Source organism: Crocodylus siamensis, chromosome 1 (genome assembly GCF_052110815.1).
Source record: "Crocodylus siamensis isolate JL-2025a chromosome 1, ASM5211081v1, whole genome shotgun sequence".
NCBI lineage: Eukaryota > Metazoa > Chordata > Crocodylia > Crocodylidae > Crocodylus > Crocodylus siamensis.
In genome coordinates this window covers 425,992,147-426,015,608 of record NC_143395.1, presented here as the reverse complement: position 1 = coordinate 426,015,608, position 23,462 = coordinate 425,992,147, and the positions used below count along the sequence as shown (strand labels likewise).

Genomic DNA, 23,462 nt, shown 5'->3' with positions numbered 1-23,462 from the left:
GATTAGCCATAAATCATAATCAATCATAGGGAGTGACTGCGACTCAAAAAGTGAATCCCTATTATTATGATTGAGGATTAGTCACAGAAATGAAGCGCTACTCATGCGCGCTACCCCCCAAATCCTAATCAATCATGGGCACTACCCTCCCAATCTTAATCAATCACAGGGTTTAACCCCCAAATCCTAACCAATCATGTGGATTACCCCCAAATCCTAATCAATCATCGCTAATAATTACCCACGGGAATTAATCGTTAATCACATAAATTAGTCGCAAATCCTGACGAACACAGCGCTCAGTTACAATTCGTGACCGGGCCCGGCGCTCACCGCGGAGGAGGAGCAGGGCGCGGGGGCAGAGGCCGGGGCGGGCGGCGACCGGGATCCGCGCGAGGCTGCCCATGGCGCGCACCGCCGCCGCCATCTTGCGCAGGGAGGTCAGACGCAGCCGCCCAACCCCTCGCGGGGGCCTTCTTCGCCGCCGTCGCGCCCCCGGGCTGCCCCAGCGGTGCCTGATTCGCCACAGCCGACCCAGAGCCCCCGCGAGCCCCTCCCACCCAACTGCCCCGCGCCCGCCGGGCGGGAGAGGCGGCGGCTGGCATCAGGCGGCGCGCGGGGCAGCTATGAGGGGAGGTGGCGCGGGGTCCTCCCTGGCGGGGGCGGCGGGCACGGGGGAGACGGCGCTGGGGCAGGAGGTGGGTGCGGGCGCGTGACGTGACGTGACGACCCCGAGGCGCTTGGGGGCGTCAAGCGGGGGAGGGGCTGGCGCCCCAGGAGGTGGGGAGTGCAGTTATGGAGGCGGGGGCATAAGTGACACCGGCACAGTGGAGGTGTAGGGTGCAGCAGGGTGCGAGGGGGCAGGGAGCGGAGAGCAGAGCAGCAGCTTGGGGAGGCAGCACAGGGTAGGGAGCAGAAGCCAAAGCAGCTGATTGGGGCAGAGAGTGGAAAGCGGGGAGCGGAAACCAGAGCAGCTGATGGGGCAGGAGCAGGGGGCTGGGAGCGGAAAGCAGAGTAGTGGATTGGGCCGAGAGCAGGGTCTGGGACCAGAAAGCAGAGCAGCTGATGAGACAGGAGCACAGGGGCGGGAGTGGAAAGCAGAGCAGCCGATGGGACAGGAGCACAGGGCTGGGAGCAGAAAGCAGATTTCCTAACTGGGCAGATGGCAGAGCAGCAGACAGGGCAGTGGAAGGGGATCGGTGGTGCGTGGGGAGGGTGTGGCACTTTGCGGCCTGTCTGCCTGCGCTGGGCTACAGGGCGTCTGTTGCAGGGCCCAGGACATCTGCAGAGCCTGGGAGCACGGGGTAGTGGTGCCGCTGTCTGAGGGGGGTTGGGAAGATCCCTGGGGCTGCTGGCCCTGCGAGAGGGGCAAAAGGAGCTCTGCAGAGCCGGGGGCTCAGACTCGCTTGCCTTGGGCAGGGCTTCCAAGCATAGGATGAGGGCTGGAGCTCCGGGCTGAGTGGCACCAGCTTGAGCAGTCTCTCCTGCACTGTGCATGGACCTGCCCCACGCTGCTGAGGGTTCGCAGGAGGGCTGAAGCATGGGAGGGAAGGGATGAAACTGCACCAGTGCAAACACGTGGGTGCTGAGATCAGCTGGTGGCTTCTTCTAAAGGGGAAACTGGAAGCTTTGCTGCAGGGGGCATCCTGAAATTGGGCTAGCTAAAATGCCTTGGTTTGATCTGAGGAAGGAAGGTTTATTTACATGTTAATAGCCCCACTGTGCTAGGGGCTGCTTAGAAGCATACCAGAAAGACGAACCCTGTCCTAGTGCACTGGCGTGACCTCGATATGGGTTCTTGTGTCTCCTTTTTCACTGGCTGCATGGCCTGAGCAGATTGCCTACCCTGAAATCTCTCCGAGCAAACCAGCTAAGACCAACTTTTGTCTCTTTTTTTTCCTCTCTCCCTACAGCTGTAGATATCAAAATGACTTCCATGCTGACTTGCGCTATCCGAAGCCTCCCTGCTGCCTCAGCACGGGCTGTTGGACTCTGTAAGTATCTTTCTGTTTATTACAAATCAAATAGATGGCCAAGAAGTGGGTTTTAGGTGGACTTAGGAATGATCCCTGCATTCAAGTCTTGTGCTAATGAGTGATTATTATTATTTTTTTAAATGTTGCTTTTAAATTCATTTCTACCTAGGAGAACTCTTACAGTCTTTTTTCCTATGCCTGAAGAAGGGTGCTTGTGCCTGAAAGCTTGCAAATAAAGATTTTTTTGCAAACCTCTAGTTAGTCTAATAAAAGATATCAACTCTACCACGAGTTCTGGTTCTTTCTTCTTTGAAAATGCAGTTTTCTTACTTTCTTGCTGTGAGAATAGCACATATGCTGGTTATACATAACATGCTGTTGAATGCACAGTCAACTGAAAAAACACACCTTTTTGGTGAATGCTTAACTGCAGATGCTTTTGGTTACTTGAAACAGAAGTAAGAAAAGACAAAGCAGTTGTTAAAGAGTGCAGGTAACTTCCAGTAATTGTTTTGGCTGAGGACTGGAAAATTTTATGCATTTTCTCTTTATTTCAGCTGCAAGATCACTCAGCTACTCCCCCCAGTTACAAGCAGCAGGTAAGGTGAAAGCACCAGAAACTTCAGTGGGTCCTTTTGAGAAGAATACATTTACAAACTGCCTCCCCTTCCTCAGGTGCTTCCCATATAGATAAACACAGCAGAGGTTTTTCTCTCTGTCCCTCTCTTTTAAGCAAGTACTTTTTAAAACTAAAATGAACATCAACATACATTGTTAACTAGGCAAACAAAAACCCATGTTTTTGGAACTGATTTTTCCCTAAGTCCTTTCACCCTAGCATTGGGATCCTAAAAGTGAAACCAGTTTGATTATTGTTTGGGCAGATGACAGTTAAAAAAAGGAAGCAACAGATACTTAAAGTAGGGAACAAATCCGGTTTGTTGGCTCTGACATAGGTCCTGCCAGTCACCTATGCCTATATAGAAAGCCCTGGGTGAGATAAAGACTTCCCTTCAGCTCTTAGTAACAGTTGCAGAGAAGTAGTAGGGGTAGAGAAGGCTGTAGTCACAGCTTGGAAGAGGGACTTGGGCTAGAGTGTGGACTGTGCAGCTTCAGTGGGACATTTGGACAGAGAGGATGAGCTGGAAGGGCTTAGGCTCCATACTTATGCCTGGGCTTCCTGTCTCCCAAGAGCTTGTCCCTGGTAAGGACAGGCTTGTGGCATTAGGTATGAAGCGTGATCCTCTCTGAAAAGGATGCTCAGGTTTCAGTGTAGGTCTGTGTAATTAAGCCCTCAAAATGTTTACTGAGGTTAGTGTTGCATGTTATTTCACTGAAACAATTGCTTTAATCCTGAGGGGTTTTTTTAGTGTCTAAAGACCTCTCAATTTTAGAGCCCAGAGGCTCTGAGCTGGGAAGTGGCTCCTGCCTAGCCTTAGCTCTCCTCAAATTAACCCCCTTTCATAATACAAGTGCACTACACAGTTTTCTTATGTGAACCTTAGCTTGCTGCAACCCCCCAGTGGTTAGCTAGAGCTAAGCTGCTTTCATGTACCATGCCCCTTCTCTGGTGACTTATAAACATGATCCCTTCGTACTGTCCTGTATCTTGGCCAGACTGCAACTGGAAGCTGCCCCATTGACTTTTGCATTACTCTCTTGTCCAGGATAGCTACTGACACTAGTCAGGCAAATGATGCTGTATTGTGACACCTTACAGTGCACTCCACTTAAGTGCATTCAGCACTTAATATGCACGCAACTGAATAATCTGGTGCTGCATAACTTGCCTCTTGGTTACAAACACTGGTTATCTGCATATCAGTTAAGTGCATACGTACTTGTAATAGCAGTGTTGATGAAACAGATTAGAACCTGCCAAGTTCAGGGCCTCTAAAGAAACCTTGAATTGATTAGATCCTGACCATTTCAGGCCTACTATTGGAGGCATAAGGCACTCTAAGAAACAAGGTAACAAATCTGAATGAGGTGGGAAAAGCATAGAGAAGGCTGTTCTTGCAGTCCATACGAATTGTTTGCTTTTTGCTGGGGGTAAGTCTGTAATTTGTTTTAAGTTCACAGGTTGTGCACTTAAATGAAGAACACTACTCTTATTTTATTCCAGAAGGGGAGATAGAGAAAGAGAGCTATGAGATTTTTCATTACTAACTACAGAGTATTTCTGATGAAGTGAGCTCTTCCTGTTCAGTTTGTCTGTAAGGTGCATCTCTACCCTGCCTTAGGTCACCTATTGCTCTCATATCCATGAGTTGGAAGTTGGGAATAGGAAGTTTTGTTCTCAGCTCTGCCACCAGTAGTGGCAGATGAGAAGACCAAAATACAGTGAAGCTAAGTAACATACCCAGCATCACATAGCCAGCAAGTAGCAGAGATAAGAACCCAGCCCAAATCTCTTCAGTATTTTGCTTTTGATTTCCCCTCAGGACAGTGTTTTCCCCAATTCCTGGTGGCATCTTTTTAAAAATAGAATCTTTCTGTATTCCTGCTTGAATTCTAATCCATAGTTTGTTTATCTTTTCAAACAGTCCAACCCAAGAGTAAGAAAACCTTGGCCAAAAGTGGTGTGAAGAATGTTGTTGTTGTGGAGGGCGTCCGCATTCCGTTTTTGCAGTCTGGTACCTCGTAAGTACGGAGTGAAAAGAAACTATTATCTAACTGTGATGGTTAATACAAACAAAACAAAATGGAAAATGCTTGGCTTGTCATGTTTTACACTCTATTAGTGGAGGAGAGATCAAATTGCATTAACTTTGTTCTGGGTCTGTGGATTGCTTCATTTCTGTCTTGATATTTGTAGGTGCTTTTACAAGGATAATGTGAGTAATGACTATAAAGTGCTTAACGATCTGTTTCTCGCATCTCTGCCAAGAGAACAGTTTGAAGAAAATTGAGGATGAACATTAAGAATTTGCAGGAAAATGAAGTCCTAGGGATGCAAAAGCTGAGTCAGGATGTTGGTCTTCTTGACTTTCAGTGTTAACAAAGCACAGTTAGTAATGTGCAGCCCTGCCAATCTGTGCTTACCTGCCATCCATGTGAATGTACCTATGATTGAAAACTGCTTTCAGTGCTCAGGTACAGTCTCAAAGCAGTAACATCTAACAATGACTTGCTGTGCTGATTTTTTTTTTTTTTTTTTAAATGTATATACCTTTGTTCCAACAATACAGGGGCATACAATGATCATTTCTGTATGAAGAGTAGCTGTAACGGTGATGCCACAATGCCTGTTTTTATACACGCATGTTTAGAATAGTTTGATAACGCAGATTGCTATGTCTTCTTCAAGGAAAGTTATGTGAGTCTTCTGTCTGTTACTTACCTTGTAGGTATGCAGATCTGATGCCTCACGACTTGGCCCGAGCAGCATTGCAGTAAGTAAACTGAGCAAAGGATGAGCTAAGAAAGCTAACTGCCATTGGGAATGCTGCGATAGGAGCCTGACCTAGCAATGCCGGGATTCCCAGCTTGACCCTTAGCTGGGTGACTGTGGGCAAGTCAAGTTGCCTGTTTCCCAGTCTGCCTGCAGAGGGTGTTACATTTAACCTCAGAATGGTCTTGTGACTCTGAAGGCTTATAAAGAAGGGTTTCCATGTATGCACATTATTAGTGGGATGCTGCTTCATCCCCTGGCCTGACTCTGGTTCAAGTTAATTGAATTCTGACACTGTTTGGAACCCTAAGACAAACACAGAGTGAGCCAGATTGGAATAGAGGCTAAGAGGGAACTTCTTGGGAAATCTAGAGGAAGCTACCTAGATCACTTTTATTTTCTCTCTCTCTCCTTTCATTTCTCTCAGTTGCCTTTTTTTTTTTTTATCCTAATCTGACTCAATAGCCTTTGTGGGATGGGTTTTAGTTAGAAATAGGGTTGAAAAGTCATTCCATACATGCTTTGCAGGGGCAGTGTTGAAGCAGGTGTGTGCCAGGACTGGAAGAGACGAACACAGGGGTTTGGCATTGTTATTTGGGGAGACGGAACATGGAAGGGCTAACGTGCAACTATGCAGGGCCTTGAAAGTAAGGGCGATGAAGTAGGTAAGAGGGAGAAATCTGAATTGGTCAATAGGTGACATGTGGACAATGCAGAAGGACTGCATGCTGCTGTTCAGGCATCTGGTGTACTCTGCTTGGCTGGGAGGTGAGCTGCTAGAGATCTGGGTAGCCATCAGCAAGGTGCCAGAGATCTGGGTAGCCTTAAGTTTCACTTGTTGTTTCTAGCCAGGTCATTCAAATTTATGTTTAGTTCTATGTACTTAGTCAGTTCTCTGCTGTAGCACTCAGTGCTTTGGCTTGTTTGAAAGGATATCCTGGAGTTTTTGCATACTGTGTTTCTGTTGAATTAGGAAAAAGTGTGCTGCGTGTTTTTCCAGTACTCTGAAAGCACTGAGTGTTCTTCAGTGAGGAACTCAAGCCACTGAGTGTTTTGAGAGGTTGGATTGATATCCCCAAACCCTGCTTCTCCCCATAATTTTAACTCAAGTATATCCCAGGCTGGGGAAGGGACATAATTACTGTATGAGAAATGTAAAAAGGGAATGGGGTTTCTCTCATCTTGTGTCTATTTCCACTTCACAATTGTGCCTCTATGGGAGCATACGAATGTGCAGTATTTTCTTTGAATTCAAAACTAGCTCCACTCTTGCCCCTGTTTTGTAGGTTAACATTAAAGGTGGATGCTTGAGGATCTTGGTAAAAATACTGTCTTAATGGTTTGCGTATGTGTAACATTCATCTCTGACTTCCCATCCCAGAGGATTGCTGAATAGGACCAGTGTGCCACAAGAAGTTGTTGATTACATAGTTTATGGAACCGTCATCCAGGAAGTGAAGACGAGCAATGTTGCTAGAGAGGTGGGTGATGAGACATAGCTATGCCATAAACCAACAGAAGTAAGCTAACCAGAGGCAACTGGTCTTTATGCAAGAACCCGCTCACCACTGTTGTGTAGGGATTGGGGGGAATGCGGTTTGGGAAAGTTGGCCATTCATGCAGCATAATGTACCAGCTAATTGAGCAGGACTCTTTATCCCGTTAAAATCCTAAATCTACCACATATCAATTTATTCTGGTTCTGGATGCTGTAAAATCCCTAATGTGTTATTTCCTGGAAGGAAGGAGTCTGTTATGGGATTACAAATCAGTCTGCCTGCACTGAGTAGTTGGTATCAAATGCTGGCTTGGTAGAAGTACTCAATAAAGGAAAAGAAAATACTGTGGCAATAAAGTTGGCTGATCCAAGACACAGCAGTCAGATCATCTGAAGAGTCTGAGCTTGGCTGTCCTTTTGGTTGACAGACAGAGGGCATGACTTGCTATACATAATACAAGAAAGAGTGCAGAAGGTTAGCACTGGAAAGTGATCTCCCTAACACCAGATATGGTTCTGCTGCCATTAACACAGCTTCTGAAGCCGGGGGTGTTCTACCCAACCAATCCTGTTCCACCAAAAACGATCCCATGCAAAACTCGTTACTTCATTTCTGCTGAGCCTGTATTAGCGGAGCAGGATGTCTCAGATTTCAGCAACAGCTTATTTTTATATGTCCAAATGTTTTCTTTGGCTCCTGTCTGTCAAACAAACCTGTGGTTTAGTGTTAACTCGGAAACAAGTTCGAACTTTGAGCTAGTTGGCCACAGGTCATTTAAGGAGTGTCTTATTGTGTCAGCATGTTCCAAGAGCTTTGAGGGAGGCCTTCAGTCCCTGTTGTGTCAAAGCTTGTCATTGTTTCCATGATGTATCCTGACTTTCAGCTGCAACAAGTATTTGCTGTTCAATTAGAAGCAAGTGACAACTTGCATTTGGCTGCAGTGTTCAAACACTCAATTCCTTTCTTTTCTTACCTTCGCAAGTGCCTAATAAGGTGAAGAAAATGGGGGGATTTCTGAGCTTTTAAATGCAGTGCAGTGATTTATGAAATTAATGTGCCTGTGTAATATGGGGTTGCTGATGGTCGTCTACATAATTTGAGAAGGCTTTCAGAATCATGGAGCTGGCTTGCTCTCTGCTTATAATAGAAGGAGGGTTCCTCCATAATCAGTGGGCTTGTAGTGCTTAACTTCTGTTGTCTAGGTAGAAGCTTTACAAACGCTTTCAGCTCAGGTTTCTTGATAACTAGTTGGCAGATAGTTTCAAGGAGCCAGGAATCCTTTTTTTAATGACTCTTCTGCATTGCCTATAGGCTGCTTTGGGAGCTGGCTTCTCTGACAAAACTCCAGCCCACACAGTCACCATGGCTTGCATCTCTTCCAACCAAGCTATGACTACAGGTATGTTGGCTGCAGCCCCATTCCTCTTCCTTTCCCTTGTTCTTCCTGCACAACTGAGTGAATGTAGCTAAGTGTCCAGAGAAAATTTTCATGCTGTCGAACCAGTAATGTGTAACAGACATTATTTACATGCCCACCTTGGCCTTCTGGCAACTCTTCCAACATCTGCTCCATTCAGGAACATTGTGCACAGCTTCAGTATTGCTCTGAAAGGTAAAGACACGAATTTGATAAGAAAGATGGTGCTGCTTTCTAAGCCTGCACCACCTTCAGTGTAGCCCAAATAATGAAAATGCAAAAGGCAGATTTCTGTGCCAAATCAGGTTGAGGGAGATGGTCACCTCAATTTCTTTCATGCAAATAGCAAGAAGTAGAAGCAAAATTTAGAGAAGGAGGGACAGTATTAATATGAATCTTAATGTTCAAAAGCCTATTATTCTTGGTCAGTCCACTCACCATCCATTTTGTTATGCCTCAGATGGATTACTTGAAATGTCATAAGCTAGAGGCGGACAAAAGCAAATTGCTTGGTTATAGCATGTAAGCTTTGGGAAGCTTCTGGTAAGTGTTCCTAGGTTAGACCATTCCTGTTTGGTGAATGCCTTGTGCTTGAGGTGGGAATATCTTCACACGTGTTTAGTTTGGGTATGGGATTTTTGAAGAAGATGGTTGGCTTCTCTTAATTACCACATTCATGTGTCAGCTCTTACCAGCTATTGGGAAAGCATACTCTCAGTGATTGGCAGGAGGGCAGGAAATATTTGGAAAGGGAGTGTGGGAAAGGAAGGAAACAATGAGCATGAACTGTCCTTTTCCCATTAGACATGTATAGTGTCTCCAAGAATTTTTTAAAGATTATGGCTGGCGTGTTAACGTACCAAAATTAATTGCCTGCTTAACATTGGGAAGACTTCCCTCTCATTGGATTGTCACAGGCATTTTAAGAGAAGACAGTATAGACATTTTCCGTGCAGCATAATCCCAACATAAAGCATGCTGTCTCTGACTCTATGGTGGCTTTAATTTTGGAGCTGCTACAATGGCTTTGACAATGTTGCTGTTGGCGCATAAATAAAGATACTGTTGTATAAGAAGCTATGTATCCTTGAATTTTTTCTACTGCAAATTCTTGATGGGTTTTTGTCCTTGGTATAAATAGGTGGAGGCCAACTGTTTTTGGCATATGTGTTAGCCCTGCACCCTCCCTGAGTGCCACTCCAACCCCTTTCTGCCACTTTTCTGCTCCTTGTCCTGCCGGGTATCTGCCAGGTCTTCTGTTCTGCTTTCCTCTCCCTGTCTTATCTGCCCTGTAGCCGAAAGTGCTGTCTGTCCTTTCCCCGATCTACTGTGTGCTGCATGCAGAGGCTGCCCATGCCATTTGTGGTGTTTGTGCCATAGGTTGGCCACCCTAGTGTAAATAAGTTGAGCAGTGGCAAACACAGCTTTGCAGAGACGCAGTGGGAGTTTTTGAAGGGCTGTTTGAAGGTGCGGGTTTTATAAATTATTCCCACCACTTTGAGCAAAGGATCCAACATCAGTATTCTCTAAAAGCATCCTAAGCAGACCAACACCTGAAATACTGGCTTAAGTTACATTTTTCACATTCCTGAAGCATAGTCTTTAAGAACAATGCCAAAAACCACGAGTTGACAATACTGCAGATATTTTGTTTTGTCAAAAATTGTCCTTAGAGATGTCTGTGCTAATTGCTTTTGCTTCCAAGAAACCCTTGATTTATATTTCTCTTTTTCACTAATTAAAGAGAAATGTATCTGGCTCTTTCAAGGATGCCTGCCTACACTTCTAATGGTCTTCTCAATCTCTTCCTGCAGGTGTCGGTCTGATTGCATCTGGCCAGTGTGATGTGGTCGTAGCTGGTGGTGTGGAATTAATGTCGGATGTGCCCATTCGTCACAGCAGGAAGATGAGGAAGGCTATGCTCACCCTTAACAGAGCCAAAACCTTGAGCCAGAAGCTGGCCCTGATTTCCAAAATTCGCCCCAGTTACTTTGCTCCTGAGGTGAATCTCCCCCCATCTTAGCAAGAGTTGAGAGGTGGTGCAATGCATTTAACCTGTCACTGCCAAGCCACTCATGAAATAACTTGCTTTCAGAAAAATAACCTAATTTTGCCCCAGTGGAGCATTTAACGTGGCAAAGATAAAGTGGGGTCAGGTTGCCAACTGTGGCTGCTCTGTACTATAGCACTTCCTAGGCTTCAGGGCAAAATGGACAGTGAGTTTAAATCTTTGAATGTTCTGATCTCTGCAGTTACCTTCAGGGTTCCTTGACAATCACTGGATTTCAAAATACTTGAATTCCTTACAGTACCTCTCTCCTTACAGCTCGTTTATTGAAGAGAGAATGACACACACTATTTTGGCAGTCTAAATCCCTGGCAAAAGTTTTAGAGGGGCAAAGTCATTCTGCAGGTTAGCAGCAGTAACACAACAGGACAGCTCTTCCAACCATAGAACGTAAAGAGTATTCCTCTCCTGTATTAGTGGGATCTTGGCGTTTGGCTCTTAAATGCATGTGTCATTTTAGCTTCTCTGCCCCTGAATGCTTCTGGCTCCCAAGTTCCAGCCCTGTGTGAGTGCGGGTGGCTGGCTTGTAGCCGACTCATGGCATAAAGAGAGCTGGTTGACTGTCTGTCATGATCTGAAGCAGTTGGCAATGCAGAGCTGATGGGGTAGATAGGGAAAGGGGTTTATTCCCTGTGAAAGAATCCAGTTGCTTCAGGAGCTCTGTCCTTGCTGGAGAAGTTACTTTTGCACTCACAGTATTGCTGAGACCTTTTATCCTCAGTTAATGGTTTGAGTCCAGACCAGCACGGTGGAGATGGAGATCCATGTCTGAATGTAGCAAGCCCAAGAAATAGAGAAAGGCTCATCTAAATATATCCGAGACTCTTGTCTTTCACCTGTGGGAATAAACTCATCTGCTTCTATTTGTGATGGGGACGTACTAAATTCTAAAAAAGAATGGTTTGTCTTTAGCTTTCCCTCCAGTACTGTCTGTGGGAGTGGAAACTGCACTGCTGCTCTGGGATCCAGAAGGGTTGGCCAGGGTTTATCTTAGCACCTGCAGTCTCTGGTCCACACATTCAATTCCTGAGCAGCTGCTATCAGACTGTAAGGGAATCTGGTACAGTGTTCACAGCCCCTGGCAAGTAGCCCGTTTGCCATTTATGTAGTCCAAACCTGAGCATTTCTGCTCTAAATTTGTGCTTCCAAAGTGAGGGACCTTCTCTTGTATTGGTCTAGTTGTAGCTCCTAATGTATTAAACTAATGGTATATGGTAGGCTGTACTATAACTGCCACTGGACCTTGCACTTCTCTTCTTTAGCTCCCAGCTGTGGCAGAATTCTCCACCAGTGAGACGATGGGACATTCAGCAGACCGGTTGGCTGCCGCTTTTGCAGTATCCCGTGTGGAGCAAGATGAGTATGCCCTGCGTTCACACACGCTGGCCAAGAAGGCCCAGGATGAGGGTTTGCTGGTGGATGTGGTACCTTTCAGTGTGCCAGGTAAAAATGCCTGCTTTAGTATCAATACGGATTAGTGTTGCTTTCTTTGTAAAGGAAATGCCCCAGGCTCAGGCTGTGATCTTAATCAAGTGGTCTATTTACTAAAGCTTTAGGGCAGGGCTGAGTGAAGTGTTGACAGATCAGCAATTGAGTCAGATTTAAGTAACAGCAAAATGGCGGAGCCAGCTGACTACTTGAGAGCGCTTTGGGGCAATTTTTTCTTTGATTCAGATCTATCCTGTGGCAGTATTTCAAGACCTGTAAATCAGAAAACGGATTTAAGCTATCTTATTTTGCATTTGTACTTTTTTGTAGTTGCTTTCCAAAGCACGTTCGGTTCTAGTAACCAGTAAAACAGCTGGTACCCAGCAAAACATTGATTTGCAGCTTGAGTGTAGTCTCTGTACTCAACTTGGTACTTTTCATTAACAAGAGAGGTGCATGTTCTCTACATCCACACTTCAGCAGTTAAACAAATAAAACAAAATGGTAAAAAAAGTTGTACAAGTAATGATCTGTTTTAATTTACTGGAGGATATTATTATTTGTGGCTTGCATCATGTTGCATTTGGCTGGAAATTAATTCAGTAAAAATGCACAAAACTGCATTTTGAAACAAGTGGTGGTTAAACAAGACTACCTTTTAATTTGCTGAAAAAGTAAGAAAAAGTTAAATTCAAAAACATTTGGATAAAAAACTGATTCATTCTCCCTAGTCAGTGGGTTGAACCAGTTGTTTCACATGATCACATTCTTACTTTGCATCTGATTTGCATACATGGATTGGAAGAGGGAAATGATTTCCTGGGCTTTCAACTCCTGACTTTGAACCAATTATTGAACTAAACTAGTTGAAATAAGTGAACTTGGGGGGGGAAGGCGTGGCACGTGCTGCTACTGTTAAAAGTTTAGCCTTTCAGCAAATTTGTGTTTCTAGTTCTCAGCCAGAGGCTTTTGCTGGATAGGTGGTTGGACTTCCTTGAAAATTTTAGCACCAAACATAAGCTGCTTGGATATGTTTTCTGTTTTTATTAAATTGGATAGAGTATGGTAAATGTAGGCTTGAACATGGGTTGTCAGTACCTTAAATTCCAGTAGATTTATTTTGAAAGAGAAATGCATGTAGTGTCACAGGCCAGCTGGGCGCTGTGAGTATATTGATTTAGTTGCAGACTGACTGAGCACTGCAACTTTATTAGCTACCAGGCTTCTTGGTTCAGGATTGAGGAGGTGATGTTGGAAAGGAAAGAAATGACAATTTTCACTTACAAAAAGGAACGAATTTTACTTATGACAACAAAAGATATAGTTTGCGTATATAATAGTTAATAAAAAGGTTAAGCTAATAAACAGACAACGTAACAATACAGATTAGAATTGACAGTGATAATAAAACAGATAAAGAAATTAACCAAGAGTTCCCACTTGGTTAGTAACTTATCCATAGTCCCTTGGTTAGAAGATGCACGTTAAGTTGAATCAGCGAAGTCAGACATCTCTGAACTGGGCTGCCTGAAGGATACCGGTGGAAGCCCCTCAGTCATGATCTGGTCCTCGCTCTCGCAGGGAGTAAGAGAGATCCATGGGGGTATGGGACAATGACCCTTCTGTTCCGTCCTTCCCGAGGGTTACTATGATGTGCGTGTTCTTTTATATTCTAATTATGCTAATTTTTAGTTATATAGCCATTCATAATATTACTTTATAGCTGTTATCCTATGGGGTTGAGAGGTATTAGAAATCATTATAATAAGTTACTGTCCAAGCTTGTGTTTATCTGATAAGCAAATTGCAACATAACATCTTCAGGTTTAAAATTAACATTACCCTGCCTACATCCAGCCTCTTCAGAACTCTCTGCCTGCTTTTTTGAGATCCTTTCTTAAAATGTACTGGATAAGCTAGGCAGTTGAATCTAGTTTTTATCATCATCAAGGCTAAATTCTGAGTGAGAATGAAATTAGCTGACCTAATAGTTCTCAGCTCTAGCTTTGTCTTTGAGCCCTAGTCCGTTCCACAGACGGTTACAAGTTACATTTGCAGGTTACAAAAATACAAGCTTCATATTAGACAAAAGTTCCAAATGCCTCCAAGAAGCACATAGATTCATAGATTCATAGGTGCTAGGGTCGGAAGGGACCTCAATAGATCATCGAGTCCGACCCCCTGCATAAGCAGGAAAGAGTGCTGGGCCTACATTACCCCAGCTAGATACACATCCAACCTTCTCTTGAATACCCCCAGGGTAGGGGAGAGCACCACCTCCCTTGGGAGCCCGTTCCAGAGCTTGGCCACTCGAACTGTGAAGAAGTTCCTCCTAATATCTAATCTAAATCTGCTCTCCTCCAGCTTGTGGCCATTATTTCTTGTAACCCCCGGGGGCGCCTTGGTGAATAAATACTCACCAATTCCCTTCTGTGCCCCCCTGACGAACTTATAGGCAGCCACCAGGTCGCCTCTCAACCTTCTCTTGCGGAGGCTGAAAAGGTCCAGTTTCTCTAATCTCTCCTCATAGGGCTTGGCCTGCAGGCCCTTAACCATACGAGTGGCCCTTCTCTGGACCCTCTCCAGGTTATCCGCATCTTTCTTGAAGTGTGGCGCCCAGAATTGCACGCAGTACTCCAGCTGCGGTCTGACCAGCGCCCGATAGAGGGGAAGTATCACCTCCTTGGACCTATTTGTCATGCATCTGCTGATGCACGATAAAGTGCCATTGGCTTTTCTGATGGTTTCGTCACACTGCCGACTCATGTTCATCTTGGAGTCTACTAGGACTCCAAGATCCCTTTCCACTTCCGTGCCACCCAGCAGGTCATTTCCTAGGCTGTAGGTGTGCTGGACATTTTTCCTCCCTAGATGCAGCACTTTGCACTTCTCCTTGTTGAACTGCATTCTGTTGTTTTCTGCCCACTTGTCTAACCTGTCCAGGTCTGCTTGCAGCTGTTCCCTGCCCTCCGGCGTGTCCACTTCGCCCCATAGCTTAGTGTCATCTGCAAACTTGGACAGAGTACATTTCACCCCCTCGTCCAAGTCGCTGATGAAGACATTAAAGAGTATCGGTCCAAGCACCGAGCCCTGCGGGACCCCACTGCCCACACCCTTCCAGGTCGAAACCGACCCATCCACCACGACTCTCTGGGTGCGACCCTCCAGCCAATTCTCCACCCACCGGACTGTGCAGTCATCCAAGTCACAGCCCCTTAACTTGTTCACCAGTATGGGGTGGGATACCGTGTCAAAGGCCTTCCTGAAGTCCAAGTATACGACATCCACCCCTCCTCCTGCGTCGAGGCGTTTTGTGACCTGGTCATAAAAAGAGACTAGATTGGTCAGGCACGATCTACCTGCCACGAACCCGTGCTGGTTTCCCCTCAGCATAATTTGTCCTGCCGGGCTCTCACAAATGTGAGCCTTGATAATTTTCTCAAAGATTTTGCCAAGGATGGAGGTGAGACTGACTGGCCTATAGTTACCCGGGTCCTCCTTCCTCCCCTTCTTGAAAATGGGAACCACATTGGCCCTTTTCCAGTCCTCCGGGACTTGACCCGTGCGCCACGAGCGTTCAAATATTCCCGCCAGTGGCTCTGCAATGATGTCGGCCAGTGCCTTCAGTACCCTTGGATGGAGCTCATCCGGGCCTGCCGACTTAAAGGCATCCAGTTCCTCCAAGTGACCCTGCCCCACCTCAGGGTCCACGCATGGGAGTCTGGTGCCTTGCTGCTGCCTCCCTACACTCCCAGGGAGAGACTTGTCGTGCCTCTCGCTTAGGAGCACTGAGGCGAAGAACTCGTTGAGGAGTTCAGCCTTGTCCCCTCTGTCCGTCACCAATTGTTTCTGCCCATTTAGCAGGGGTCCTATTCCTCCCTGGGCCTTCCTTTTACTCCCTATATATCTAAAAAACAATTTCTTATTGTCTTTTACTTGGGTTGCCATCCTCAGCTCCATGGTAGCTTTGGCCTGTCTAACTGCCTCCCTACAAGCACGAGCAGAAGAGGTATATTCCTCTTTGGTGATCTCTCCCTGTTTCCACTTTTTATGTGCTCCCCTTTTGGCCCTTAGTCTGCCCTGGATTTCTCTGGTCAGCCAGGGAAGCCTCCTGGCCCCTTTCCCTCTTTTACCTCGCACGGGGATCGTCTCGCTTTGTGCGAGAAGGATAGCTTCCTTAAGGCACAGCCACCCTTCTTGGGCTCCCATCGTTTCAAAACTACTACTCTGCAGTGCATCCTTCACTAATCGCCTGAGTTTGCTGAAATCAGCTTTCCTAAAGTCCAGCACGTTCACCCTACTGGTTACCTTACCCACTCGACGCCTTATGTTGAACTGTACTTTTAGGTGATCACTGTCCCCCAGATGGCTACCGATCTGTAGGTCCCCTACTATGTCATCCCCCGTTGCCAATACCAGATCCAGTAAGGCATTCCCCCTAGTGGGACCATGTACCTCCTGCGTCAGGTGGAGGTCCTGTACACAGGTTAGAAACCTGCGTGAGCGGTGGGACTTTGCTGTCTGTGTCTCCCAGCAGATGTCCAGGTAGTTTAGGTCCCCCATGACCACCGCCTCTTTAGCTTTTATGGTCTCTGAGAGTTGCCTCAGGAGCCCCAAATCTATTTCTTCCCCTTGATGTGGGGGTCTGTAGCAGACCCCTACCACCAAATCCTTTTCTCCTTGCCCCCCATGTAGCCTAACCCACATATTTATTGCTTATTAATTTCTTTGGTTCTGGCCATCACAATGTAGTTTAGACTAGATTTTTTTTAAGTGAAGGAATCTTCATGTTGTATGTACCTGAAACATCCCTGCTGCGTGTCCTGATTGGGAATCTAGATTGAAATCACGATGCTTTCTCAACAGGCCGCGATACTGTTTCCAAAGATAATGGAGTCCGCCCTTCCTCAATGGAGCAGATGGGCAAACTGAAGCCTGCTTTTGTCAAGCCCTATGGGACTGTTACAGCTGCCAACTCTTCCTTCCTGGTAATGTTCCCTGCTGCCCACTTGTGTGCTGATACGTGTGAGAACAAGGGATCATTCTCCCTGCTGTGCATTTCTGAGACTTAGGCTTTTCTGCGGTATTGCTGCTTTCAGATCTTTTATAGTGGAACTGTAAAATGACATTTGCTCTTGGGTAAATTCAGTGGAAGAAATGCAACCCAGGCATGTGAACTGTGAAGCTTTTAGGCTGCTTTGCCCATTGGCTTCATTTTAGTTGCCTTTGGAGGAGGGCAGAGGGGAGAGTCTCAAAGGCACAAGTTGGACTTGTCCTTGGGATTTGGGTGCTCAGCTGCTCTTGCTCAGCTGGGAACCTGTTCCGGTACTTTACTACCCTCCTAGTGAGAGATTTTTTCATAGATATTAGGAAAAACTTTTTCATTAGGAGGGTGGTAAAATACCGGAACAGGTTCCTCGGAGAGATTTTGGAATCTCTATCTTTGGAGGTTTTGAAGACCCGGGTAGACAAAACCTTGGGTGGGATGATGGAGTTGGGGCTGGTCCTGCTTGAAGCAGGGGGTTGGACTAGATGTGACCTTCTGAGCTCCCTCCAACCCTTGTTTTCTGTGATTCTGTAAGCTTTTGAAAGTTTCTTTTCAAAGGTGATGATCTTATCCTTATATTGCAGCACAAAGGGGTTTCTGTACTGGCTAAAAATAAGCTTTCCTTGTGTTCTGGATAAGTCTGCCCTTCAGGCTATAAAGTTATGGTGTGCCTTCTCAAGTGTGTACCAATATTCACTGCTTGGAGCTTCAAGGGACCCATAGGGAAATAGCAGTTCTTCAAGTTATATATTGGATATATATTTAGTCATACATTGGATGCTGAAGGTGCACTACTCATCTGTAGGTTGTTGTGGAAGTAATCGCTGCTTCAGATAACCTGATATCCATGTACTGAGCACACTGTGCAGTTCAACAGCAGTAATCATTGCACAGATGCAACAATTGTACAGCTATGAAACCCAGACTGTGCAAGCAGACAGCTTCCAAAGTGGTGCCTACGCAGACCTGCATCCTGCTGAAAACTTGAGTGAAGAGCCATGTCTTTGTATCATTGCTGCCAGAACAGCCATTCACAGGTCATTGTGTCCATCTGCGTCCACCAATGCAGGATTGATTGATGGTTACTTGGTATTTCAGCTTGTTCTTTGTCCAGTGAGCGGGTTTCTTCATTTTCTTGGGAGATGGATTCTCCCCAGCTGTTTTTCTTGCCTGAAGCCTCCCTTTGACTGTCGCTTTCTGATGCCTGGTTATGTGACAGTGTAAATACCTGCTGTGCATTTGTAGTATAGTAGCACCTCTGGATGGGGCATCCAAGATTGGGCCCTGCACAGACATGTAGCAAGCGACTTGTCTTGTTTGCACTGTATGAGAGTACTTGTGTAGTTGCTGACTGGGACCTTCTGGCTGTTTCAGACTGATGGTGCTTCGGCGGTCCTGCTCATGTCCGAGGAGAAGGCTCTGGCAATGGGCTATAAACCAAAGGCCTACCTTAGGTGAGAGGAACTGTCTCTTCTGCCTTCTGAATGCTCCTCACTTTCTCCCCCTTTCAGTTCTAACAGCACTTCTCTTGTGCAGGGACTTCGTGTATGTGTCCCAGGATCCAAAGGACCAGCTCCTGCTGGGGTAGGTGATGGGAGGTGGTTGGTACTGTCAGACACTTTGAATTGCTGGGTGTTGTCACTTGCTAGTGGGATACCCCCAGCCAACCTTGGGCTGGCCCTGCCCCAGAGGACCTGAGTATGAGCATGCTATGGAGAGGGAAGGAGCTGAGGCAAAGGTTGCAATGTCAGAGTCCCATTGCAACCTTTGCACAGTAGACTTGTGTGCCCTTCAGGGTTATAGTGTGGACATGAACTTTCCCCAAGCAGGGAGTCAGAGTAGTCATGCTGAGAGAGCTTGAGCAGCTGAGTGTGGTGAAATGCAGCTGATAGGGTCTCCACTCCCCTGACCAGCAGAAATGGGCAAATGAAAGCTAGCTCTAGAAATGGAGTGGTCCACTTGCCTTGGCCTGTGTGGGGTGAGTGAAAAACTCCAGCTCAGGCCAGGAGCGCAGTAGGGAGATGGGGGGTGGGGAGGGAGGGGGTTGACTCCATGGTGAATGTGCCTCAGTGCAACATGTTCTTATAACACTTCCCCTTAGCCCAACGTACGCGACTCCCAAAGTGCTGCAGAAGGCCGGCCTGACGCTGGCTGATGTCGATGTGTTTGAGTTCCACGAAGCTTTTGCTGTAAGTATCTCCGGCAGAGTGTGTGCAGGGGAAGTCTCACAGGTCCAGCAGTACTGAGTGGCTTGTGTGGCTTCTTCAGCAGTTAAGGCCTTGCTCTAGACTTTGTTTCCATGTGTGGATAGAATATGCTCTTAAGCTGCTATCATCAGATGGAGGATTGTGTAGAGACACAGTTATCTTATGCAACAATGGCTTGTGCAGAAGTAATCTGCGTACTTGGTTTGTCTTGAGTGGGCAGCATGGTGAGTTGATCAGGCCATGTTATTCTGTCTAGGCTGTGATCTTTTTGTGATGTGGCCCATATAAATGAGGTTCCCAGGGGCTGGTGGCATTGACTCTTCTCGTCCTAATGAAGCTCAGGGTACAGAGACACTGCTGCTTTGCTCCCATTCTGCCCTGTGCTTTTGTCTAAAGCTGCTGCTGTCTCTGCTGAGTTGTCTTTGCTTCCTTTCCAGGGGCAGATTTTGGCTAACCTGAAGGCTATGGATTCTGATTGGTTTGCCCAGAACTACATGGGCAGAAAGTCTAAGGTAAGGGCATGTTGGGAATAGTAACAGCTCAGAGAAGGCCTGCACTGCCATGCCAGAGCTTGTGTTAGTGTGTCCAGGGTAGCTGTTTTGCGTCCTGAAGATGTACCGTTTTAGTCTGGCAGTCCCGAGGCCTTGCAGAGGTACTTGGATGCAACCTCTGGCACTGGCAAATCACAGGCAGCAAAGGCACGGCCACTGTTCTGGTGCTCCTTGGATTGTAAAGTTGACGGGGAGACAAATTGCTTTCTAGCCACCTTGGTGTATAACCTGGCAGCTTTAGCCCTGTGTTGCTTGCAAGCACAGGGAGCCCTTGTGCAGTAGCCACCATGAGAGAGATGAGCACATGTCGCACTGACTGCTTCTCCTGGCAGCAGCTAGGCAGGGGCCTTCCATGCCTTCCTTTGTTCCTGCAGGTTGGAGCCCCTCCTCTGGACAAGTTCAACAACTGGGGCGGTTCCCTGTCCCTGGGACACCCGTTTGGTGCCACCGGGTGCCGGTTGGTAATGACGGCTGCTCACCGCCTGAAAAAGGAGGGAGGGCAGTACGGGCTGGTTGCTGCTTGTGCTGCAGGAGGACAGGTAAAAAATCCTGGTTCCTCTTGGTGCTGGGGATTCTGATTCTGTGCACATTAGTGCAGCTTCGAAACCTCTCCTTAAGGCATCCCTAATGGAAAGGGCTGGATTTGCTTTTGCAGTGGGTTTCTTTGCCACTCCTTCCACCTTTCGCTGATGGCCAGTGGTGGTTGTCAGTGTCTAGAGCCCCTGAGGGAGGTTCAAGTAGCCTCCTCTTTGCTTTGCTCTGGGGTTTGTCTTGGGCAACCAGTCCCAAAGATCCCACCAAGCTGTGGTTAGTCAAGTTCCTCGTGCTGGTATTAGGAAATCCATAGCATCATGGAGAAGTGGGGCTGGAAGGGACCTCCATAGGCCATCTGGTTCAACCCCCTGTCTGAGGTAGGATGAGACCTGTTCAAACCCTCCCAGACAAATCCATTGTCCAGCCTCTTAGCAAAACTATTGTTAATCCTGACGCAGCACCAGACTTCACACCCAACCCTTCCACAGGGAAATCGGGGAGACCACAGCAGCCAGCTTCCTGCTGCTGCAAATGTTATTCTTGAGAGATCCCAGGTGGAGGCTGTGTGCCTGCTACAGAGGAAGGCAAGCCCCCCCAGTCTATGCTGATCTGGCTAGGGTGGAAAATCCTTCCTGACTCCATACCTGGCATCAGCCTGACCCTGAGCAGGGTCAAGAGCCTCTAGCCAGGACCCTCCAGGTTTGGTCTCAGCAGGGTTCTTCCCCCAGAAAGAGTCCCTGCATGAAGAGAGGTGAGACCATTTCCGTGCTCCAGGCTGCCTGTCTGGAAGGCACTGCACAAGTACTGGTTCAGCCCCTGTACTGCTTGCTCTGGGGGACTTGTCTAAATGCCTTGGTGTGGTTTGAGAGGCCACATCCAGACCAGTCCTGTGTCTGCAACAAACCGGTGCAGAGAGAGCAAGCTGGGGCTCACTGGAAGCAAGCTTTGTTCAGGTCTTGAGCAGCCTGTGACAGACCTCACCCCTCCCCTGGAACAAATGCCCTCTCATCGCCAGCAGCACTTATGGGGTGGCGCCAGTCAAGCCGGTGCCTGGAGAGCCCTGGCACCAAGTTGACTCCATTAGTCCTCCTCCTGCTGCATGGCTAGCCCCTCCTGGGAGCAAGTCTCTTTTCTTGGCCCTGCATCCGTCAGTGCCTTTCCATAACAGTGCTTCTCTTCTCCGTTTCAGGGCCATGCCATGCTTGTGGAACTTTACCCCCAGTAACGGAGCAAGGGACAGGCGAACGGATTGGGATGTCCTGTGCCAGGCAATGCCATTTCAATGCATTAATAAAAGCATCCTTATGATTCCTCCTAGAAAGGATTTTTGGTGGCCTTTGTAAATATTTCCTAGTTAATCCCTGGTAATGGCCTGGAACCAAGGAAGACTCTATGGCCGCCCGCCCCGCCAAAAAAAAAAAAAAAAAAGTGTTATCGTGGCTCTTACATCAGGGTCAGGGGGTTGTGTAGCAAATCACAGCTCAGCGGTAATGTTTTATAGACAGGACTTCTTATTGAGTAATGCAACCAGTGTGAGGCATGATGTTTGCACCGGGGAGGATTTGATGCATCTGTCTGTAGGCTCAGCCATCTGTTTGGTGTGTAACTTTTAAAGAGAAGGACATAAACGGTATTGGTTTGTATCAAGGAAGGCTGCTGCAGGATGCAACAGCCTGGGGAAGTGACTAACTGCATTAGATACGACTGCCTGTCACCGCTTGTCTGCCTTAATAAACCAGAGAAGAATTCAGAGTGGACATTTTTTTTTCCTGCTACTGATGCTGCAGGTTTCAAGTGCTGCTTATTCTGAGGTTTTATTTAGTTGGCAACATCCCTGGTTGGGCCTGTTCTGGTTCCTTGAAAATTAGAATATGGGGCCCTGTGGCCTTTTGCTATGGGCTCCATGCTGTGCTACAGAAGTCATTAAAAAGACCTACAGCAAAAAAGCCTACCTGATGCCTTTTATGAAACTGTCCTCAGCCTGCAACTGCTCCCTGACCACAAATATGAGCTTGTGCCCAATACAAAATTCTGTAGCACCTGGAAACATTAGTTTGCATCAGTGGGAGATGACTTGCATTCAGTAGCAAACGTGGTTTTGGTTGCATTGTCTTCTCCCCTGTGTAGATGGGTGGTGCTCTCCAAGCTGAACATACAGCTGAAGTAATGGGAGGCTTGCTTTAGCATCAGCCTGCCTGGGCTTGTATCTTTTCTGTCATCTCCTAGTCCCCCAGTCATCTTGCAGTACCTCACATGAGCTGTGGCTTGTGCCATCTTTGCGTGTTGGGAGGGAACAGATTTGGCAGTTTCTAGGAAGCCTCGTTGGAAGCTTTTCCCCCTAGCTCTTTTTTTCCTCTGCAGGTGTCATCTGCTCCAGGTCATTTAATGCACAAACTCTGTCTCTGCCTTTGGCAATCCTGTTGTTAAGACAGTTTGCAGTTGGTGCTGCAGGCTGCATCTTGGGAATAATGCTGTTGTCTCACAGACAATAGAGAAACTGTGATGTGGGACATGCACAGGCAGTTCTACTGTGGCAAAATGGGAAAGAAAGGTGTGCACCTTGCTGCTGCTTGTCCTTAGCTTTATAAGGCAGGAACGTATACTACATTTCACACACATGCTGGCTCCCAAATGCATTGCTGTTGCATTGCATGGTAAATCAGTGTTGGATACTATGTGAATAACTGATAAATTACTACCTGCAGTGGCCCTGTGAACTGAAGCTGCAGTGAGCCATGTTGCTGGCCTGACAGCCTAGCCAAGATAAGCCCCAAAGTGGCTTGAAGTTTAGAAGTGAAGAGCAACCCCAGCCCCTGTTGACTTAATGCGTTTGGGATATTGAGCCAATTCGCAGCTTCTTACCTCAGGCTTCCTCTGCTTACCTGAAACCACACCAGTCTTGGAGACAGTTCAAAGAAATCCTAGAGTAGTGAGGTTGGAAGGGAGCTGCAGAAGTTGCATCTACTCCAACCACTTCCTGAAGCAGGATCAGGTCTGTCCAAACCAGCCCAATGCATCTCTTTTCCAAGCTCTTAGCAAAACTGTACAGTCGACCCTGACAGCACCAAGACTAGGCAGGACCCTGCGAGGCTGCATTGGCACAGCTGGTCTCCAGCCCCAGCCTGGGCTGCATCTTATACCCAGTGCCTCTGAGGGAGGCTTAGCAACCCCCTGACACGTGGATCAAAAGGGGTGAGGGAGGTGGGTTTCTCTCCCTGTCCCATGTGGCAATCAGCAAAGCTCAGGAGGGTTGTATCGAGACTCTGCCTTTTCTGTTCAACTCCAAACCCCACATGCATGCTAGTGGGGTAGAGACGAGTCCCACAAGGCACCCACTGTGT

The 23,462-nt window shown here is 47.0% G+C and overlaps 2 protein-coding genes across 6 annotated transcripts in view; one reads left to right on the top strand and one right to left on the bottom strand.

Annotated features, from left to right (window-relative positions):
* The window catches only part of HADHA (hydroxyacyl-CoA dehydrogenase trifunctional multienzyme complex subunit alpha), a 46,516-nt gene extending 45,911 nt beyond the window's left edge, over positions 1 to 605 (bottom strand). The window contains exon 1 of one of the 2 annotated variants that reach the window (XM_090031178.1): positions 334 to 605. In XM_090031178.1, coding sequence (XP_089887304.1) covers positions 334 to 605 — 272 coding nt within the window. The remainder of the gene's footprint in view (positions 1 to 333) is intronic. The other variant, XM_090031177.1, reaches the window with a different exon arrangement.
* On the top strand, positions 566 to 21,871 carry HADHB (hydroxyacyl-CoA dehydrogenase trifunctional multienzyme complex subunit beta). Of its 4 annotated transcripts, none has more exons than XM_090031181.1 (16): positions 566 to 698; positions 1,914 to 1,994; positions 2,534 to 2,575; positions 4,523 to 4,619; positions 5,327 to 5,371; positions 6,752 to 6,851; positions 8,181 to 8,268; positions 10,101 to 10,288; positions 11,617 to 11,797; positions 16,649 to 16,770; positions 18,204 to 18,283; positions 18,366 to 18,413; positions 18,931 to 19,018; positions 19,474 to 19,548; positions 19,962 to 20,126; positions 21,311 to 21,871. In XM_090031181.1, exons 2-16 carry the CDS (start codon positions 1,928 to 1,930, stop codon positions 21,344 to 21,346), a joined length of 1,422 nt encoding a protein of 473 aa, XP_089887307.1. In that variant the 5' UTR covers positions 566 to 698; positions 1,914 to 1,927; the 3' UTR covers positions 21,347 to 21,871. The 4 variants fall into 4 exon arrangements, with proteins under 4 accessions (XP_089887307.1, XP_089887309.1, XP_089887310.1 ...); XM_090031183.1 differs by lacking the exon at positions 566 to 698 and adding an exon at positions 717 to 780; XM_090031184.1 differs by lacking the exon at positions 566 to 698 and adding an exon at positions 832 to 905.
* Positions 21,872 to 23,462: the final 1,591 nt, after the last annotated feature.

Excerpts from the sequence above, each read along its gene's own strand:
- HADHB (XM_090031180.1), top strand. The coding sequence starts at position 1,496 with ATGGACCTGCCCCACGCTGCTGAGG. Across the intron at positions 2,576-4,522 it reads CCCCCAGTTACAAGCAGCAG|TCCAACCCAAGAGTAAGAAA; the intron begins GTAAGGTGAAAG and ends CTTTTCAAACAG. Across the intron at positions 18,284-18,365 it reads AAACCAAAGGCCTACCTTAG|GGACTTCGTGTATGTGTCCC; the intron begins GTGAGAGGAACT and ends TCTCTTGTGCAG.